Source organism: Salmo trutta, chromosome 8 (genome assembly GCF_901001165.1).
Source record: "Salmo trutta chromosome 8, fSalTru1.1, whole genome shotgun sequence".
In the NCBI taxonomy this organism is placed as follows: Eukaryota; Metazoa; Chordata; class Actinopteri; order Salmoniformes; family Salmonidae; genus Salmo; species Salmo trutta.
In genome coordinates this window covers 18,179,481-18,201,862 of record NC_042964.1, presented here as the reverse complement: position 1 = coordinate 18,201,862, position 22,382 = coordinate 18,179,481, and the positions used below count along the sequence as shown (strand labels likewise).

At 44.2% G+C, this 22,382-nt stretch overlaps 1 protein-coding gene across 1 annotated transcript; it reads left to right on the top strand.

Annotated features, from left to right (window-relative positions):
- The first annotated feature begins 1,646 nt into the window (after window positions 1–1,646).
- On the top strand, window positions 1,647–22,001 carry tmem102 (transmembrane protein 102). The gene is made up of 7 exons (XM_029760248.1): window positions 1,647–1,860; window positions 2,577–2,791; window positions 14,521–14,705; window positions 14,898–15,098; window positions 15,459–15,629; window positions 15,858–16,070; window positions 18,060–22,001. Exons 2-7 carry the CDS (start codon window positions 2,590–2,592, stop codon window positions 18,663–18,665), a joined length of 1,578 nt encoding a protein of 525 aa, XP_029616108.1. The 5' UTR covers window positions 1,647–1,860; window positions 2,577–2,589; the 3' UTR covers window positions 18,666–22,001.
- Window positions 22,002–22,382: the final 381 nt, after the last annotated feature.

The following is a 22,382-nucleotide window of genomic DNA, read 5'->3' as shown; positions in this document are numbered from 1 at the left end:
TCTCAAACTAGACACTCTAATGTGCTTGTCCTCTTGCTCAGTTGTGCACCAGGGCCTCCCACTCCTCTTTCTATTCTGGTTAGAGCCACTTTGCGCTGTCCTGTAAACGGAGTAGTACACAGCGTTGTACGAGATCTTCAGTTTCTTGGCAATTTTTCGCATTAAAAAGCCTTCATTTGTCAGAACAAGAATAGACTGACAAGTTTCAGAAGAAAGTTTTTTGTTTCTGGCCATTTTGAGCCTGTAATCGAACCCACAAATGCTGATGCTCCAGATACTCAACTAGTCGAAAGAAGGCCAGTTTTATTGCTTCTTTAATCAGAACAACAGTTTTCAGCTGTGCTAACATAATTGCAAAAGGGTTTTCTAATGATCAATTAGCCTTTTAAAATGATCAACTTGAATAGGCTAACACAACGTGCCATTGGAACACAGGAGCGATGGTTGCTGATAATGGGCCTCTGTACGCCTATGTAGATATTCCATAAAAAATCTGCCGTTTCCAGCTACAATTTACAACATTAACAATGTCTACACTGTATTTCTGATCAATTTGATGTTATTTTAATGGACATAAAATGTGCTTTTCTTTCAAAGCAAGGACATTTCTAAGTGACCTCAAACCTTTGAACAGTAGTGTATATAATATATATATATATTTTTTTTTACAGCATTACCAATGTTATTTATATAGATTTTAACCTTGGGGCACCCCTTTATGTACCTCAAGGAACTCAGATTTGACCCCATCTACTTCGATGGCCTGAGTTCTGTCATTGAGATAATAATGAAACCATCGGCAAGCATCAGTACGGAACCTTATTGACAACAGCATATTCAACAGAATGACATGGTTCTACAGTATCAAAAGCTTTTGACAAGTCTACAAACATGGCAGCACAATACTTTCTATCATCTAACAAGCCGTAGTGGTGCTATGTTTAGGTATGAATCAATCCGGATTGATTAACATTAAGAATACCATTTACAGATACTAAATAAGATAGCTGTTTCTTGACCAATGATTCTAGTATTTTCGCAAGGTAAGGACGCCTCGAAATGGGTCGATAATGATCAGGATCTCTATACTATCCCCACCCATGTGGAGTGGTGGCACAAAAGCTGCTTTCCACACTTCTGGAATATTTCCTGATACTAAAGTTAAATTAAAAAAAGTGTGTTACTGAGCCAGCAATGATGGGGGGGGGGGGGGGCTGCATACTCGGGTCCAAATTGTCAGCCCCTAATGACTTCTTGGTGTTGATAGCTAATAAGGCAGCAAGAACTTCTATGAGTTCTATGAACTTCTATCAGTTTCTATGAGCTGCCGAAAAGAAAAACTCTGACTACTTAAAACATGTCTCTCTGCATCGCTCGCAATGATTGTGGGACTTGGATGAGGGTATGAAGACCTGCGAGCAGCTGCGGACCCTCATGATGAGTTCCGATTTTTTGTGGCCCTCACCCCCATCAAAGTTGCCCATCCCTGGCCTAATTGCTGTGATTAGATTAGATTTCAAAATCATAGCAACCTATCCAATCTCTGACCAGGGCTGGACCCCACTGTCCTTATCTCAACTGATGTACTTATAGTAGGCTACAGAGGGTCACAAATGTAATCATAACGTACAAATCTGCTTTGTAGTTTTTAGGAGAGCTTTATTACCGGTACACACACTACTAATCCCAAGAGCCTCTGTGGAGGGCGTGATTTCCGAGGTCTGTGTTGCTAGGGGGAAGGGAAGGTGGTGCTGGGGACCTGTTGGAAATGACGGGAGAAGAAATCAGATTTCAATATAAAGACCAAAACAGTACGCCTGGAATATAGCAAAGAAACTTCACCAGATCTGCGTGCTAAGGGTGTGTGTTTGTTCAAATGTATATTTATGCATTCAAACAATGCATCGTTGCGGTGTGTGAAAGAATCGCTGTCCAGCTTGCTAGCTAACTCAGTTGTGTTGGTGCACTTATCACCACCTGTCCGGCTAGCAAGCACGCCAGCTGGCTGGCTAACTAACTAGTTAGGGTTTCATCGAAAATCGATTCTAGTGTCTTCTCCAAATAATCAGAGCTAGTTAGCAAGTCTAAATTGTTATGGATATAGCTATGGCTGCTTGTTCTGTTGTAGCAAGCAAATTTGCTAACAGTTGGCTAACTGGCTAGACTCAAATTAGCCAGCTAACGTTAATTAGCATGCTAGATAGCTAGCTAATTGATCTAGTTTTGAGGACAGCGCCCATGCTGTCACTGACTAAGTAGCTTGCATTTCAAAAACACCAGGTGGCTTTCAGATTAATGTGAACTTTGATATTCATTTGAGTATATCTGTATCTGCGTTTACTGTGGATTAACAATTCAAAACATGAACATAGCTAGCTAGGGGATATGCTATTCAACGCGTGTGATTTATAATCCTACAAATCCCTGGTATCACTCCCTATTTGATAGTCAGTGCCAGGACTGAGAGTACAATAACAAAGTTTACAATTCACTTTGATTGCCAATAACACACAAGGTATGCAATGAGTTCTCCCCTTTATAAAAATGATTGACAAGACCTGTATACCCAACCATAGGGTGTGAATAACCATGGAGACCCTGATAAGTGCGGTGGCCCCTCGGTCCCCGGCGCCGGTGAAGAAAGCCTCGGAGGTGGATTTCCGGTCGGGGGTCATGCTGGAGCAGCTGTCGTCTCAGGTGTCTGAGCTGGTCACTCTGGAGCAGGGGGACTTCGGGGACCAACTGGCCCTGGAGGTCCACACGGCCAAAGACTTTATCTTCAACATGCTGGGTAAAGCTCATAGTAACAGAGAATGTGTTGTGACACACTGAGGTTAACATTTCTGAAATCATTAGATGGTAAAATATCTACGGTATACATTTATGATTCACATTTATTTTATATATTGTGTGTTTGGTGAACACTTGTACGTTATGTGATTGTAGTGTGTAGCAGTGGAGGCTTCTGAGGGGAGGAAGTCTCATAATGACCGGAATGGTATCAAACGCATGATGTTTGATTCCAGCCATTATTATTAACTGTCCTCCCCTCAGCAGCCTCCACTGGTGTATAGCCTATTCATGAGAAGGACAGATAGAAGAAAGGTGTTGGCTGTGTTTATGTTGTGTGTCATAAGCCAGGTGAAGTGAGGTTGTTTGTCCAATAGGTGGCACTCTTCTCTCTCTGCTCTGCCACTGCCCGCCCCTAAGCTCTTTCCTTTTCTCTCCTCTCTCCCTTGCCTGTCCCAGTGCAACTGGAACCAAGCCTCTTTGGCCTGTATCCCTCCCTGCATGTCCCTCACTTGGCTCTTTCCTTCTTCTCTCTCTCTCTCTTTCTCTCTCGCTCTCTCGTGGCCTGTTTGTGGATCATGTGCAGCTTGAGAGGGAAGCACAATGCAAACAGTCTTAACTGGCTATAAGTCCACTCTCCCCGTCCATCTCTAAATCCACTCTCCCCGTCCATCTCTAAATCCACACTCCCTGTTCATCCCCATGTAACAATAGCTGTGAATAGGAGCCACTATTGGCATGGGTGTATTGTCTGCCCACAAATATCATAGCTGACAGCCAACCCTCCTCCTGTATCTCTCTACCTTCTGCTAATCAAGCCAGATGTTGGATAAGCTGTATCTCTCTGCTTCTCCTACTTTGGTTCTGTGCTTGCTAGTCTAGCATCCTCTTTTCTCCTCTTGCTCTCTTTCTCGCTCTCTTTCTCTCTCTGGCTCTTTCTGTCTCTCTCTCTTTGGGTCTTGCTCTCTTTCTCAATCTCTTTCTTGGTCGCTCTCTCGCCCTCGCTCTCTCCCCTCATTCTCTCTCTCTCTCGCTCACAAACACTTAACCCCCTACCCCAGTTTAGTGACTCTCCCTGCCCTCACTGTGTACCCAACTCTTTTCCTACCACTGCTCCACATTCTTTCTTAACTCGTGTGTCCTCACACCACCACATTCCTCCTTTTTTTTCTTCTCCCACTCGCTGTCTCCATTGACAGTCAGACTGACAGCTAAAAGCTTCTCTTAAACACTTCGCAGTGGGGTTTTTCCTACAGTCTAGCTCCCTGTATAGCAGCCAAAGGATAGGATCTATTTCTCCCATCACCCTACCCCCCCTCTCTCTTTTGCGCTCTCTTTCTCTCTCTCTATCTGCTGTTTCATTTCCAACTCTCTGCTAGAGAACAGAGATAATGTGAGTGTAGGATGTATGATTGTGTTAATGCACTGTGTTCATTAGCTACGGTAGTAGCACTGCCACTTATTTTTTTAAGGACCTAGAAGAGGATGGAGCCCAGGCAGTTAAAAGGGAATATCTGCCTAGCTACTAGGAATGTTTTAATGGGCCCTTTATATGGAACACTTGGTGTGTGTGTGTGTGTGTGTGTGTTTCTATGCATCTGTGTATCTCTGTGTGTATAAGTGTTGTCACGATACCAGATTTGTTACTTTGATACCAGGTTTAGGATACCGAAGTCAATACTCAATACCAAGACGATGCTCGGTATGGAAACGATACCGTGGCAAAAACAGTGAACAATGTCGGTAACTGGTAGAACAGAATATCTTCTGTATTAAATTTCTTCCAAAAATATAACACCATGTTAAATAACAGAAGAATTGCCTCCAATTTCCCTTATGCAAAAAGCATATATTTTAAAAAGTAATTTGATACATATCAGGGTTGATTTGCTCATCTATTGGCCATAATATTGGGTCAAATTACATTCATTAGACCTGCAATTAATGTTTCATTACATGTATTAAATGAATAGTTTAGTTCCAAAACAACATAAAAAAACGCTGACGCTCATTTCTGAAACTTTTACGTTGCAATAGTCTAGACGCCATAGAAATACAATTGAATTTATACAGCATACCACGAGTCCCAGGGTGCAATGCTCCGACCAGGGCTACTGCCTACTGCTAGTAAGCCTAGACAAATGCTAAGTAGTCAAAATATATTGCTGTCAAGTTATGAGTGCATTTCACATTACTTTTGGGTTGTGCAATCATATTATAATGCCCAAATGAATGTCATGCTGAATATATGTTCATGTCATTGTCACTCACTAATTCAAATTTAGTAGAATAACAATAACGTTACAATGCAAACGTCGTATAAAATAGTTTGCTTTATTTCGTTTTGCTTGGAACTGAACCTCCCTTCCATTGCACTGCTTTGTATCATGTTTTGCTTAATTGTTTCAGTGGGCTGGCCCTCGTCTGCTCTGTAATCAAAGTATTCCCATAGTTTGCTTCTGCAGCCAGTTTTGTCAACAAGCTGCAGGCAAGGAGGCACGATGTTTTGGTTTCAAGAAGCCACGCTGTCGATATTTTCTCACAAAAGTGTTTTGCGCTGTGTCAGCTGCATGGTCAGCCTGGCTAGCTACCGCCCCCTTGAAGATTCAGACAAGTTACTAGACAGACTTGATCCTATGAATCCATATATGAGGTGAGACACATTTGACAGAAGTACCGAAAGATAGAAAAATTCTAGTACTGAACCGTTTTTCCATGTTCTAGTGTTGAAAAGAATGCAGAGTTTCCGAAATACCGTGCAACACTAGTGTGTGTGTCTGTGCATATAATGTGTTTGACTTCCTTTCTAGTTGGGTCTTTTTATAAAGGCTTCTCTAGCCTAGTTTAAGCAGCAGGTGGCTCCCCACTGGCCATTAAGAGCTGACAGAGATGGAGAGGAGAGAGATTGCACCACACAGGGAAGCAGCTGCACAGATCGAAGGAAGGAAAAAAACCACTTTCTTTACCCAGTAGCTCCTTAGTTAACTGTTTTAGGCTAGCCTATAGCATGCCTTTGGAAACAAATGCCTCCAGTATTCCCACAGGACTATATGGGTTGGTGGGAATGCAGAAATGTAGAGTAATGACTAACACACAGTGCATTCGGAATGTATTCAGACCCCTGCCCTTTTTCCACATGTTACGTTACAGCCTTATTCTAAAATAGATTATGTATTTTGTGTACACAATACCCCAAAATGACAAAGCGATAACAGGTTTTTATATTTTTTTGCAAATGTATTAAAAATAAAAAAAACACCCTATTTACATAAGTATTCAGACCCTTTGCTATGAGACTCGAAATTGAGCTCAGGTTCATCCTGTTTCCATTGATCATCCTTGAGATGGTTCTACAATTCAATTGATTGGACATGATTCGGAAAGGCACACACCTGTCTATATAAGGTCCCACAGTTGACAGTGCATGTCAGAACAAAAACCAAACCATGAGATCGAAGGAATTGTCCGTAGAGCTCCGAGAGAGGATTGTGTCGGCACAGATCTGGGGAAGGGTACCAAAACAATTCTGCAGCATTGAAGGGCCCCAAGAACACAGTGGCCTCCATCATTCTTAAATGGAAGAAGTTTGGAACACCAAGACTCTTCCTAGAGCTGGCCACCTGGTCAAACTGAGCAATCAAGGGAGAAGGGCCTTGGTCAGGGAGGTGACCAAGAACCCAATGGTCACTCTGACAGAGCTCTAGAAGGACAACCATCTCTGCAGCACTCCACCAATCAGGCCTTTATGGTATTGTGGCCAGACGGACGCCATTCCTCAGTAAAAAGCACATGACAGTCTGCTTAGAGTTTGTTAAAAGGCACCTAAAGACTCTCAGACCATGAGAAACAAGATTCTCTGGTCTGATGAAACCAAGATTGAACTCTTTGGCCTGAATGCAAGCGTCACATCTGGAGGAAACCTGGCACCATCCCTAAGGTGAAGCATGGTGGTGGCAGCATCATGCTGTGGGGATGTTTTTCAGCGGCAGGGACTGGGAGACCAGTCAGGATCCAGGGAAAGATGAACGGAGCAAAGCACAGAGAGATCTTTGGAAAGACCTGAAAATAGCTGTGCAGCGATGCTCCCCATCCAACCTGACAGAGCTTAAGAGGATCTGCAGAGAAGGGGAGAAACTCCCCAAATACAGGTGTGCCAAGCTTGTAGCGTCATTCCCAAGAAGACTTGAGGCTGTAATCGCTGCCAAAGGTGCTTCAACAAAGTTCTGAGTAAAAGGTCTGAGTACTTATGTAAATGTGATATTTCAGTTTATTTTTAGTACATTTGCAAAAATCTAAACCTGTTTTTGCTTTGTCATTATGGGGTATTGTGTGTAGATTGATGAGGGGGGGAAAAACAATTTAATCCGTTTTAGAATAAGGCTGTAACAAAGTGGAAAGAGTCAAGTGGTCTGAATACTTTCCAAATGCACTGTAACAAGTGATTGTTCTTATTTACAGTAAGAAGTGAGATATCTTCTTGTAAGGTTGCAGGTTCAAGTCTGTCAGATAAAATGCTACAAGTCTTTCCTGTACCAGTTAACAACAACTTGATTCTAGTGCTTTCTACTTTGTATACGCTGTGAGTAATTCTCCATGTTTCATTTTTCACTTCCCTTCAAAGACAGAAAAATTGACTTGGAGAGGAATAACACCCACTCCAATCAAACTAAAAACAGAATTCTGTTATCGCCATGGGTTCTCTCCCCATCTTCAGCCCCCACTTCTTAGGCTAGTCTTTACAAACACACCCTTTTCATGTGCCTTTGAACACCAGACTACTGGTGACCCCCTTCCCCACAGATCTCATTAAAAAAGTATTTGTTTTATACTGCTTTATAGTCATTTTAATTCAAACACAAAGAAGGCTAGAGGAGAGAGGGGAGAAAAAAGGGGGAGCTCCATTTCAGATTCGGCCGACTCACCGAGGCACAATAACAAAAGAAAGAGGCACAAGTCAGGCATTGTCTCGAACATGTCCAGGCGTGCAAAGTCAGGAGGTCGCCTAGAGTTGAGAGACGTAAAGACAAAGCAAAAGCAAAACAACCCAAACAAGCTGTTTTGTCTCTTCCCGCCGTGCTTGTATATGGTTGTCTGCGTGTCGGCTTGCCCCTCCAACAGTGGGATCACCCCCTGTATGCAACAACCAATCAGAGAAAAGCGTATTCGGAAGGGGACTCTTCTGGACAGATGGGCCCACATGTTGGGGTTCCGTAGGTGGGAAAATATCTCCGTGGAAACCTTCACCGACACTGTCCTATAGGATCAAAATCCTTCCACTTACTATTATCTTATTCAAAAGTGACAGATATGCAAAACATTTTGGTTTAAGGCCATCGCCGATTTTTTTATTTTTTTTAAAGGACATATTTAATACTATTTTGTATTTTCTGTACCTCACTTAGCCTTCGCTAAGATCAAGCTAGATGAATTAAAAGTCTATGTGTGTGTATTTTGGCAGTGATGTCAACACGACTGAATCTGAATGTGAATTGACCGTTTGATTGTGTGGCTGGGCTGTAGCAGCGAAGTTGTTCAGGTAATGATCAGTTGTTCAGGTAATGATCGGTTGTTCAGGTAATGATCGGTTGTTCAGGTAATGATCGGTTGTGCAGTGGTTGTTGACTGCTTTCAACTCTCCCATAGGACTTGTGTCCTCAGTGCGTCACACACACACTTTCTGACTAATGCTGCCTACGGTCCACCTTAGCTCTCTGGCAGCAGCTTTCTCTCTTTCTCTCGCTCTCTCGTTCTCTCTCTCTCACTCTCTCTCATATATATACAGTGTACAAAACATTAGGAACACCTGCTCTTCCCATGACAGACTGACCAGGTGAATCCAGGTGAAAGCTATGATTGTGTATGTGTGCCATTCAGAGGGTGAATGGGCAAGACAAAGATTTTTAAGTGTCTTTTGAACAGGGTATGCTGGTAGGTGCCAGGCGCACCAGTTTGTGTGTGTCAAGAACTACAACGCTTGTGGGTTTTTCACGCTCAACTGTTTCCTATGTGTATCAAGAATGGTCCACCAACCAAAGGACATCCAGCCAACGACAGGCCAGTAGTTGAAAATGGTTAATTGATTAAAGAGGACAAAGGAGGCTAACACAAATTGTACATAGCAACAGATGGGCTATAGTTCGTCAACTGACAGTCTAGTACGAAAGGTTGCTCGATCGAATCCCCGAGCTGACATGGTCAAAATCGGTCGTTCTGACCCTGAGCAAGGCAGTTAACCCACTGTTCCCCAGGCACCGATGATGTCGGTTAAGGCCGCTTAGGTCAGTCAATCCGGACAATTTCAAGAACTATGAAAGTTTCTTCAAGTGCAGTCGCAAAAACCATCAAGCGCTATGATGAAACTGTCTCTCATGAGGACCGCCACAGGAAAGGAAGACCCAGAGTTACCTCTCCTGCAGAAGATAAGTTTGAGTTACCAGCCTCAGAAATCGGCAATTAACTGCACCTCAGATTGCAGCCCAAATAAATGCTTCACAGAGTTCAAGTAACAGACACATCTCAACATCAACTGTTCAGAGGAGACTGCTTGAATCAGGCCTTCACGGTCAAATTGCTGCAAAGAAACCACCACTAAAGGACGCCAATAATAAGAAGAGACTTGCTTGGGCCAAGAAACACGAGCAATGAACATTAGACCGGTGGAAATTTGTCCTTTGTTCTGATGAGTCCAAATGTGAGATTTTTGGTTCTAATCCGCCGTGTCTTTGTGAGACGCAGAGCAGGTGAACTGATGATCTCTGCACGTGTGGTTCCCACCGTGAAGCATGGAGGAGGTGGTGTGGGGGTGCTTTCCTGGTGACACTCTGTGATTTATTTAGAAATCAAGGCACACTTAACCTCTATGGGACCGGCGGGACGAATTCGTCCCACCTACGTAACAGCCAGTTGAATCCTGTGGCGCGATTTTTAAAACGTTTGAAATGCTATTACTTCAATTTCTCAAACATATGACTATTTTACAGCTATTTAAAGACAAGACTCTCGTTAATCTAACCACACTGTCCGATTTCAAAAAGGCTTTACAACGAAAGCAAAACATTAGATTATGTCAGCAGAGTACCCAGCCAGAAATAATCAGACACCCATTTTTCAAGCTAGCATATAATGTCACAAAAACCCAAACCACAGCTAAATGCAGCACTAACCTTTTATGATCTTCATCAGATGACACACCTAGGACATTATGTTATACAATACATGCATGTCTGTTCAATCAAGTTCATATTTATATCAAAAACCAGCTTTTTACATTAGCATGTGACGTTCAGAAAAAGCATACCTCCCGCAAACTTCCGGGGAATTTACTAACAATTTACTAAATTACTCACGATATACGTTCACAAAAAGCATAATTATTTTAAGAATTATAGATACATTACTCCTCTATGCACTCGATATATCCGATTTTAAAATAGCTTTTCGGATGAAGCACATTTTGCAATATTCTAAGTACATAGCCCAGCCATCACGGGCTAGCTATTTAGACACCCACCCAGTTTAGCCTTCACCAAAATCACATTTCATATAAGAAAAATGGTCTTACCTTTCCTGTTCTTCGTCAGAATGCACTCCCAGGACTTCTACTTCAATAACAAATGTAGGTTTGGTCCCAAATAATCCATCGTTATATCCAAACAGCGGCGTTTTGTTCGTGCGTTCTAGACACTATCAGAATGGTAAATCACGGTCGGGCGCATGGCGCAGAACGTGACAAAAAAATTCTAAATATTCCATTACCGTACTTCGAAGCATGTCAACCGCTGTTTAAAATCAATTTTTATGCAATTTATCTCGTAGAAAAGCGATAATATTCCGACCGGGAATCTGCAATTAGCTAAACAGCCGAAGGAAAATACTGCACGGGGTCGAATCGGGCACGCGCCTAATTCTATTGTCCTCTGATGGGCCACTTGGAAAAGGGGATTCTGTGTTTCAGCCTGAGGCTGCCTCGTCATCGTTCAGGTTTTTCCCGGGTTCTGAGAGCCTATTGGAGCCCTAGGAATTGTCACGTTACAGCTAAGATCCTGACTCTTCAATAAACAGAAGCAAGAACAACAACACCTTGTCAGACAGGGTACTTCCTGCATGAAATCTTCTCAGGTTTTTGCCTGCCATAGGAGTTCTGTTATACTCACAGACACCATTCAAACAGTTTTAGAAACTTTAGGGTGTTTTCTATCCAAACCTGAACAATAATATGCATATTCTAGCTTCTGAGTTGGTGTAGGAGGCAGTTAAAAATGGGCACATATTTTTTCCAAAATTCTCAATACTGCCCCCTAGCCCGTAGAGGTTAACCAGCATGACTACCACAGCATTCTGCAGCGATACGCCATCCCATCTGGTTTGAGCTTAGTCCCACTATCATTTGTTTTTCGACCGAACAATGACCCAACACACCTCCAGGCTCTAAGGGCTATTTGACCAAGAAGGAGAGTGATGGAGTGCTGCAGCAGTGGATCTTGCCTCCACAATCACCCAACCTCAATCCAGTTGATATGGTTTGGGATGATTTTGACTGCAGAGTGAAGGAAAAGCAGCCAACAAGTGCTCAGCATATGTGGGAACTCCCTCAAGACTGTTGGAAAAGCATTCCAGGTGAAGCTGGTTGAGAGAATGCCAAAAGTGTGCAAAGCTGTCATCAAGGCAAAGGGTGGCCACTTTGAAAAATCTAAAATATATTTTGATTTGTCTTTTTTGGTTACTACATGATTCCATATGTGTTATTTCATAGTTTGTCTTCACTATTATTCTACAACGTAGAAAATAGTAAAAATAAAGAAAACCGTTGAATGAGTAGGTGTGTCAACTTTTGACTGGTACTGTGTTTATATACACATACTGATTGTATAAAACATTATAAACAACTTCCTATATTTTCATAGTCTCCTCCGACGTTCGATAACACACACCAAGTTTTACGGCGACGAACAGCTCTGCGTGCGTTTGCTGTGCCCCCAGAGTCTGTACGCTCCCCCCTCTAGTGTAGGTGGAGATGGTTTCTTAACAGGCACAGGAACATTACAGCTCACTAACTACGGACTGATAATTAACCAGGCGAGTGCCGTTGTATGAACTACTACAGGGAAGAGATCTCTCTCTCTTTTGGGCTCTGTGTCGCTCTCTCTCGCTCTCTCCCTCCATTTACTGAATCACTTTTAATGTACATTACATAAAAAGCAATTTGACATTTACTTCATGTGAAAACCCAAACGGATGTATCATAGTCACAACACAATGTGTTTAGTTGTTGTTGTTTTTTTTAAAGCATACATTGATCCGAGAAACGCAGTCTATCGCTCCGTTAAACTCTGTACTGCAGCATTTGAACACAAACGCATTTTAATGTTTCAGTCACCTTCGTTTTGCGGCCTGGTGTTCGATAGATAGCCCCTGACCCTCTTCAGCTTCAAAAGAAGGTTTCTCGCTTCGACACCCAATTGGATTAGATGGGAACAAAGTCTCCCTCTGTTTAATTTTAAGAATGCGCGAGGCCTATTTTAAGATCTGGAAATGAAAGCTAGGCTAATCTCCGGGCTTGATGTGAACGCATAAACACGGTTGGGGGTTGGGGGGTTGGTTGGGGGGGTAGCAGGACACACTGACTCTTTTGTGTGTGTTAATCCGTCTCTCTTGAGTCTCAGAGTACATTCTCTGTATTTTAAAAGGAGCAAGGGCTCGTTTTAGAGGCTAATCGTTTACGTTTTAAAAGGCTCAGGGTTTGAAGCCGAGCGAGAGTGCTCAATGGCAATTGAATGACTGAAACGGTCTCCGTTGGAAGGATCTGTGTTAGGATTTATTGGATGGTTTGGCCCTACGTCTTTGTTATAGAGAAGGCCTCCTGTCTGACATCCCAACTCTTACCCTTTCTCTCTCTCACGCTACATCTTTTCTCTCCTCATCTTTTCACTTTTTTGGGGGGCCTGTATTTACATTTTAGTCATTTATCCAGAGCGACTTAGCGTTAGTGTGTTTAATCTTAATATAGCTAGGTTGGACAACCACATATCACAGGCACAGAAAGGGATTTAAAAAAAAAATATTTTCATCTTTTTGTGTAGTACTGGTATCACATCACTAGCATTCCTCTTATACGTGTGTGTGTGTGTGTGTGTGTGTGTGTCACACAGTTCCCAGAGTGGCTCTATGGAAATGAGATCTGCTATGCTTGACCTCCCAGAGACCTGCTGGTGGATGCATAACACTGGCTGTTTTGAATGGGAAAAAGATTAATTTAATTATAGTACTCAAACACAGTGAGTTAAGTCCTGGTTTCAAAACGTCCATGCATCTTAGTTTTTCTCTTCAAAGCTTTATTGGAGCCTCACCTAAGCTAAGCTGGTGTCCACGACCTTTGTGTTGAGACTTTGCGTCTATTCACGACCCGGTGTGGGTTTTGAACCCTCAACCCCCCGCTCTCTCCCACGTTCCACCTCGCGCTCGCTCACGTTCCTCTGCATGCCGTAGTATTTCCTTCTGCTTCCCATTTGACCCAATTGATCAACTCTAGAGATAGACCCAAAACAAATCAGAGGAAGTTTCTGCTTGCCAACTCTGCCCTTTGTCTGTCTGTCTGGAAGATCTTTTCTCTCCCTCAGCTCTTCTCGGCTTCTCTCAATGTTTGGGAAGAACTGACAGATTTTGATTTCTATATCTGATTATTTCTCTGCTTTCCTTTACTGTCAGTATAACACACACACACTGTAGATAGACACTGTCTTTGAATCTCTCTCTCACACACACATCGACACAGGGCCTGTAATTGGATGAGGGAAATCGCGTTAGGAGCTTTAGGCTCCAGGCGGCAGTCTCAGTGTCTGCAGTCGGCAGCCCCCCCCACCACCACCACCACCACCACCACAGCCTTCATATCGACCTCAGAGCCTCCCTGAGGGGATGGGTATATGGGTGTACTTCAGGTCAAAGTTGACAGCCTGGAAGGCATCACTGGGTCTTAGCCCTGTGTGCGTGCGTACATGCACACTTTTGTGTTTTGCGAGTGTGTGCGTGTGTGTGTGTGTGTGTGTGTGTGCGCACATTGAAGATTCATGTGTTGAGAGTGACCTTTTAAGCCTGTCCGGCTCTAATCTTGCTTGACTGGAACACCATAGTTGAGAACACAAAGGGATTTGATTGGGTTCAGTATTTTTCATAAACTCTTTGGCAAAGAGGAGAGTTTTGGTTTGGGCTGGGTGGGCAAATCGTTTGCCAGAATCTACATTGATAGGATGTTAGTACTATTCGAAAGCTATTAGTTTAGACTTTTCTTTCTTTTTTTCTCTCACGCACTCTCACAATCTCTTTTTTCTTTCCTCTCCCTCTCTTTCTCATTCCCTCTCAATCTATCCCTTCCTCCTCTCTCACTCTCCCCCTGTTTCCCCTCTGTGTGAGTTATTGCAGTTTTCCCAGTCATTTTGGCTGTATTCAGTAAAGACTCCCCCTAGGAGGATACATCCAGGGTTGGTTGAGGACGACCAGCTAGCGTGGAGAATAACATAAAACCGTGCACTGCGCTCACTGAGGGAGCTGTGTAGACCTCATATATTTTTATGTCAATATCGCCACTGCTGTATTTCATGAATGTATGCTTTTCCTCCAGAAGAAACGGCACAGGCATTGTATTTGTTTTTAATGTCATATTACTCATCCTCTCTCTGTGTGTGTGTGTGTGTGTGTGTGTGTGTGTGTGTGTGTGTGTGTGTGTTCCTCTAGGTCTAGTACAGAAGGTGGACCAGCGTCTCCCGGTGGCCAATGAGTACCTGCTCCTGTCTGGGGGGGCCAGGGAGGGGGTCCTGGACCTCAACCCAGAGGAGCTGGGGGACTACGCCAAGGGGGCCGACTTCGACCTGGACTTCACCCTCCTAGTGCCCGCGCTCAAGCTCCACGACCGCAACCAGGTTGGTGCAGCAGGGACGGGGCATGTGAAACGCATTGCTTTAAATGTGTCTACGTTACTGATGACAAGTTGGGATGTGTCTTATGGGATGTTTTGACTGTGTACTTTCTGGTGTGTCGATGCCAAACAAATCACTAGTATCGCCTCCGAAAAACAAGCATCGCTTAATACAGCGTCATCTCATGTCAACCAGCCCGTCACCCTAGACATGAGGCAGTCGGCCCCCTGCCACTCCTGGCTGTCCCTGCGTCTGTGCGACCCCAACACTCTGGCCAGGTGGAGCATCTGCTGCCAGGAGGAGAACGGATTACCCCCCGATGATGAGGAGGAGGAGGATGAAGAGGAAAGGGGAATGGGTCACCAAGTCTCTGGTGCTGTTCCCCCCTCCCTCCATGTAATGCATTTTCTAACTTATGTTATTATTATTATTTTTGTTATTGCTTTTAGTTTTATGAGTGTTAATAAAATGTGTATTGCTTTGAGCTTAGTCTTTTATTGTGTTTTACTGTAAAGTGTGTTGAAATTATTTTAAAGGGATAGTTCAGTTATTGGCAATGAAGGGATTTTATGTACTTCCTTGGAGTCAGATGAACTTGTGGATACCATTTTTATGTCTCTGCGTCCAGTACGAGGTAGTTCTGCGAGCCAATGCTAACTATCTTAGCGCGACGATTGAAAGTCTTTGCACTAAGCTAATGCCAAAATTACCCTTTAATTGCACTTGAAATAAAGTTGGGTCATGATTTGATTCCAGTCCCCCCACCAGTCTCTGGATGGGTGCTACTTCTCCCCCGCGCTGGTGGCTGACTGGTTCTGGGGGGTGGTGGGCGAGGCGGTGGACGAGCTGAGGCGTTCACCGCAGAGAGGCATCCCCATCCCGGAGAGGCTGGAGCGCAACGGGCCCCTGACCACCCTCATTCTCCAGGTAGGGATGAGCTAGTGTACGTCCCAAATGTCACCCTATATAGTGCTAATAGTAGTGTCTATATAGGGAATAGGAGGCCGTAGTTGGCGTCTGTATCAATTCCAGAATGGCACTAGCAACCATCTCAACTAGTCGATTCTGGGAAAACTTGTGTTGAACAAATGTATTTACTTAGCCTTTGTTTAACCGGATAAGTATTGTTTCACAATAACTCGTTCCTACCTCCAGGCGGGGTCCAGCCGAGTGCTCTATGACCTCCTGCCTGTGGTGTCCTTCCGGGGCTGGCCCGCCGTGGCCCAGAGCTGGCTGACGGCCAACCACTTCTGGGACGGGAAGATCACGGAGGAGGAGGCCATCTCTGGGTTCTACCTGCTGCCCTGCCCGGCCCCGCTGGGGGGGAGGCCCGACCGGGAGTGGAGGCTGGCCTTCTCACGCAGCGAGGTGGGTAGTTGGTTAAGTTAGCGCTTCTTTTTGAGTAATTAGCGAGTTTGGTAGATTTTGCCTCCTTCCTTACTTGGCCATAATGGTTAGCTATCTAGATGTGTTCAGTTGCGACTCAGTGATATGACATTGTCACAAGCAGCAGGATGAACCGCAGATATTGCAGATGAGCAAGACGAGGCACTCACACAGAGTATATGGCCATGTGCACGGGTACACTTCATGCTGCTGCAACGTGATAGCTGCAGGACCAAAACAGCAGAGAAGGTTAACCTTCTACTTCATACTCTTAGTTGTTGCGGAAGTCTGCCTGCTACTGCTTGGCAATTCCACGGTACCAAAATTACAGTTTGCTGTTTGTGCCGTCATTCTGTTACCAAACTGCATCTGCACTGTTTTTCAAGTAAATGTTTTTTTTTGTCAAAATGTTCAGTGGAAATTGTTAAAAGTTGTCCTTGTGCATAGAGTTGTATGGTTTGACTTTGCAGTCATTAGTTTTTGTTTGACATACATACATTTTAAAGTCTCAACATCATTCTGTTACTGTGGAATTGGTCTGCTGTTTATTTTGTGCATTGCCAATTCTACCTTGCAAATGTTAGCTGAAGCTAAAGCGCATTACATGATCAAAAAGGATGTGGACACCTGCTCATCAAACACCTCATTCCAAAATCATGGGCATTAAATATGGAGTTTGTTCCCTCTTTACTGCTATAACAGCCTCCACTCTTCTGGGAAGGCTTTCCACTAGATGTTGGAACATTGCTGCAGGGACTTTCTTTCATTCAGACACAAGAGCATTAGTGAGGTCGGGCACTGCTGTTGGGCGATTAGGCCTGGCTCGCAGTCGGCGTTCCAATTCATCCTAAAGTTGTTCGATGGGGTTGAGGTCAGGGCTCTGTGCAGGCCAGTCAAGCATTTCTGTATGGACCTCGCTTTGTGCATGGGGGCATTGTCAAGCTGAAACAGGAAAGGGCCTTCCCCAAACTGTAGCACAGAATCGTCTAGAATGTCATATGCTGTAGCGTTAAGATTTCCCTTCACTGGAACTAAGGGGCCTAGCCCGAACCATGAAAAACAGCCCCAGACCATTATTCCTCCTCCACTAAACTCTACAGTTGGCACTTTGCATTCGGGCAGGTAGCGTTCTCCTGGCATCTGCCAAACCCAGATGGTGAATCGTGATTCATCACTCCAGAGAACGCGTTTCCACTGCTCCAGAGTCCAATGGCGGGTGGCTTTACACCACTCCAGCCGACGCTTGACATTTCGCATGATCTTATGCATGTGTGCGGCTGCTCGGCCATGGAAACCCATTTCATGAAGCTCTCGACAAACAGTTATTGTGCTGACGTTGCTTCCAGAGGGATTTTGGAACTCTGTAGTGAGTGTTGCAACCGAGGACGGTCCCGTTCTGTGAGCTTGTGTGGCCTACCACTTTGCAGCTTAGCCGTTGTTGCTCTTAGATGTTTCCACTTCACAATAACAGCACTTACAGTTGACTGGTGCAGCTCTAGCAGGGCAGAGATTTGACAAACTGACTTGTTGAAAAGGTGTCATCCTACGACGCTGCCATGTTGAAAGTCACTGAGCTCTTCACTGCCCATGTTTGTTCTATAGAGATTGCATGGCTGTCTGTTCGATATTATACACCTGTCAGCAACGGGTGGGACTGAAATAGCTGAATCCATTAATTTGAAGGGGTGTCCACATACTTTTGTGTATATGTAATGGAAGTACAAGTTCAACTTTAAATATATACAGGTTGAACTTTGAATATGAAAGTAGAAAGGTTCCCCTAACTGTCTTGTAAATACAGTTGAAAATGAATCAACTGTAACATTTAGCTTCAGTATAACATCCATCAGGACTGTCTCTGGTGCTGGTGTCTTGCTGGTGACATCCAATTTCCCCTTGTTGGTTTAATAAAGTTTATTTTAATTCAATTCAATCTGAACCACTGGCTGCCATATCATTGTCTGTCTCCAGGTTCAGCTGAAGAAGTGCATCCCGTTCCCCATGGCCCAGGCCTTCCAGGCAGCCAAGGCTGTCCTCTCCCGCCTCCTGGCTCGTCCCCGCACTGGCCTCAGCCCCTACCACCTCCGCACCCTCCTCTTCTGGGCCTGTGACCGCCTGCCCCCCTCCTACCTGTCTTCGCCTGACACCGACACTCCCGCCCGTCTCCTCCTGGGCCTCCTGGATGACCTGGCCCACTGTATCTTGGGTAAGAACTGCCCCAACTACTTCCTGCCCCAGTGCAACATGCTGGAGCACCTGTCGGACAGCCAAGCCCTGCTGGTGGCCCGGAAGCTGGCTCACGTCCGCTCAGACCCCACCGAGCACCTCCGGGCGGCCCTGGACCAGGCACAGCAGGCAGGCCAGCTCAAGAGGAAGGCGGCGGGCGCCACCAACGGGCATGGAGGGTCACCTGGCCACAGGTACCCAGCCAGCGGCATCATCTCACCCTCGGACGACAAGCTGGCTGCCAGGCTGCAGCAGCTGGTGACAGAAAACCCAGGGAAGTCGATTTCTGTGTTTCTCAACCCTGATGATGTCACGAGGCCACACTTCCGCATTGATGACAAATTCTATTGACCTGAGGGCCTAGTGTAGTGTTGTGGTAGTCGCACACAAGTAAAATAGCGGGCCAAAAGTTGGCGAGTCAGCCAGGATGGCTCGAGGCGCGAAACACTGCCGATCGCTGCTCCCTATACTGCCCCCTCTTGACGGCTAATGATAACGACGCTAACTAATGAGCGTTAACGACTCTGCTGTAACTATAAGACACTGTACCAAAAAATCCATACTGCACGCTCCCAAGAAGATGCTAGCCCTAGAGAAACCAACACACTTCTATCGATTTAGAGACCTCGTGACAGAAAAAGGCTTGTTAAGTTATCACGGAGACCACTGCTCTTTATCAAGCTTGCCCTAACGAGACTTTTTTTTTAAAGCTGGTGCTACAAAGAAAAGAAAGAATCGCTTTAGAATAAAGAAAGAAGCTGCTGCTTACAAAGGGTACGCCGTTTCATTCTCTTAATGGTTTATGCTCTTCTCGTCTCTGCACACTGCTGAGAATACTGTATTACCCCCTTTTCTGCCCAATCAGTGGGTGATAGCTGAATAAGAAATGGAGTATCAAGGTACTATGATGTAACTGAATGTAATTCGGTGTGGGGAAATGTCTTTGAACAGAGTGTTTTCTTTCTTCCCTCTTTCTATATTTATTTTTATCTCTCGACCCTCTGCCCCACTCTCTTTCTTTAACTCCCTATCTCGCTCGTTCGCTATCTCTCAGGTATTTTGAATGTTTGTTTTCTATGTGACTCCAGACTCCCTCTGGTAGGGTTATGGTCCCCCATATCTATCGGAGTGGTATAACCCAGGGCGGTCCTTCCACTTCAACTCTCGCTATGTGGCGGAAGGCACCAAAGAGCCACGCTGGGAGGGGTGTTTCGAGGAGCCTTTGGCTCCACCCCATAAGAAAGGTATCTGTATTCACTGACCCAGAGTCAGTCTGTACTGTTAACGCTCATATTCCCCACCTTTACAATCCTGACCAACATGCAGATCAGAGATCACCTTATCAATTTGCCTTTTATCCCCCTGAAAGCTTGAAGAAGTTTCATCAAATAAGGGTCATATCATAGGGGCTATCAACTGAATTCCTTTTTTATTACAGTCTCTTTGAAAGTATCTTAACGGTGAGACGTGGTCATTTTAAACGTTGTATGATATAGACCGACTACCCGTAAGGAGACCGGTTGGGGAGGAGAGGTGTGAGTCACAGTTAGCTGCTTGATTGTATTCTAATCTCCTACGTTACGACAGTACAGCCATGGCATGGCTAGCTACATCATGTAATCCCCCTGAGGCTTGTGTAAGGGCTGTTTGCTCTCTTCTACTTTGTTTTTTATTCCGTCTAGTGTGTGTGTGTGTGTGTGTGTGTGTTAAGATGGGGAGGTTAAGGTTTTTGTTTGAAACCCCCAAAAAAAGGTGTTCTCAGATTTTTAATTGTGAGAGACTTGACTGGTTTTTGTGATGGTCCCTCCTGCTTAGTAGGCCTGTTTTAATAAGGTGTGTGTGTGTGATTATTGGACGACTGATCAAGGTCTTTAAATGTGCTGATGTAATGAGGGGGAGAGATCCAGAGAGATGGAACGGGAACAAACGCGCAGCAGGACTCAAACACCCAAATGTGCTAGCCACCCATCTACCCTCATCTCTTTCTGTGTGTGGGGGTCTTGGGGGCCCTATCCTATCCACCCAGATGTGTGCTGTTAGCAGGAGGATGGATGGGGAGACAGGCCAGCCACTGGCCCTTTGTAGAGATGAGCCCTAAAAGAAGGGGCCCCTGGGAACTGGGACAGCTGCTTGTCTCTCTCTCTATCTCTCTCTCTCTCTCTCTCCATCCCCCTCTCGGCTCTCCGTACTGCTCCTATCTCTCTATATAATGTATATGTTTCTCTCTTGCTCCTGCTGGTTGAATAGCATTAATGAAATATGGTGAACATGTATGTTCATTCACACAATACACTCATCAGAACACTAGAGGTCAAAGAGAACTGTTATTTAGGATTCTATAGAATTCTATGTTCTCTAGAACGTGATAGAATCACCGTACTACTGTATTGGTACGACTTGTATACATTGGTATTGCTATTTGAACAGCTTCAGTTAGTGGAGCGATTTACGGACTAGTGAATTGTGTGGTCACTTCTGTTCTGTATAGCCTTGGTACAGGTGAGTGTGAATATGGACACCTTGACAAACCAAAGCATGTAGTGATGGTTACTGTACAGAAGAATGTCGACCCAGATGATAGTTAAGTGTGGGTATGTAAACTGCCAAGTATCAGATGTTTGTGTGTGTGGTCCTAGCACTTTCAAGGTGGGGGTCTGCGACACACCACAGCCCGATGTTGTAAGAATGTTTGTGAACGTTGCAAGAAAATGTATCAACGTTGTCAGGAAGTTTGAGAGGCGTCTTTTAGAGATGTTTCTCCTTCCTGAATGCTCCCCTACGTTTTAAAACACACCACAGTCCAACGTTGTGGTAAAGTTGTTTGAACATGGTAGTTGTTTGACAGTTCGTCTAAAGTTTTAAATCCAGTGCTGTTTGAAGTTCGAAATATGCACTGTCAAGAGTATCTCTCACGATAAACCTTAATCTGCCTAGTTCGTGGGCATAGAAAGTAGTATGAAGCTTGAATCAATATTTAGCCTCTATCTGTGAAAAATGTAAACACACTTTGATCCTGGTGCAGAATATCAATATAAAAAGATAATGGCAGCAGTTTTATGCAATTCTGTACCCAATCTCACTTGGACTGTCTGTTGCAGATTGAGCTGTTGTGCCCTTTTTATCTACAGGGATGATCATGTTTATTGTGAAGTTTAAAAGGTCTATGTAGAAATCAGTTAGTTCTGCCCAGGGTTTCTATATCTATAGAATATGATATGACATTTATCAAACATTCAGACAGCCTTCTCCCATTGCTTTCCTGTTTTGAAATCTGATATCGTGTAAACGTCGGAGGCAATGTGAGGTCACTGTACTGCTAAAACTACTGAACGTTATATTATTTGGTGCTTAAACTACTGATAATTGTTTTGATTGAAAATAAACAATGATTGTAACGCATTCTTCCACTGGAATCACTCAATCAACTAAAATGGAGTTAATCGAAGATATCCCGACCTAATTACCTAATTATAAGTGCTGCAGTATCGTCAACGACTCCACCCCATATCTGGAAATATTTGCAATTTTAAAACTTTCTACTCCCTCTTCCTCCATAAAGTGCAAATTAAGTTGATTTTCTCTTATCATGTGACTGTTATGCGGTATTATTTTATTTGGGATGTTTTGAATGATGATCTTGAATGGTACTGCCGTAGCATGAAATAAATCTCGACATCTCAATCCTAACATTCTGACTGTGTAACTTCTTTGTGGAATAAACGTTAGCCTGGTCCCAGATCTAGTTGTGCTGTAAAGCCAACTCCTAAGGTGAATCATGGGTAACTACCTCAACATGGCTGCCGGAACAAGAGTGTGTCAACATAAACAGGCTTATCAACACAAGTGGCTGTATGGAAAGGGAACTGGGCAGATTTGTCGCTTCTACTTTAATTATCCTAACCTGCTACGTAAACAAAGCATCAGTAGTACCACACAGGAACTGACCAATGAAAATGTGTTAATTAAGAAACAGAAAACACAACTCAATCCAAACCGTCTAACAAATCAAACAACGCTGATGTTACTTACACCCATCGCTGATGATCCACCCACTTATTTCGCCCCGCC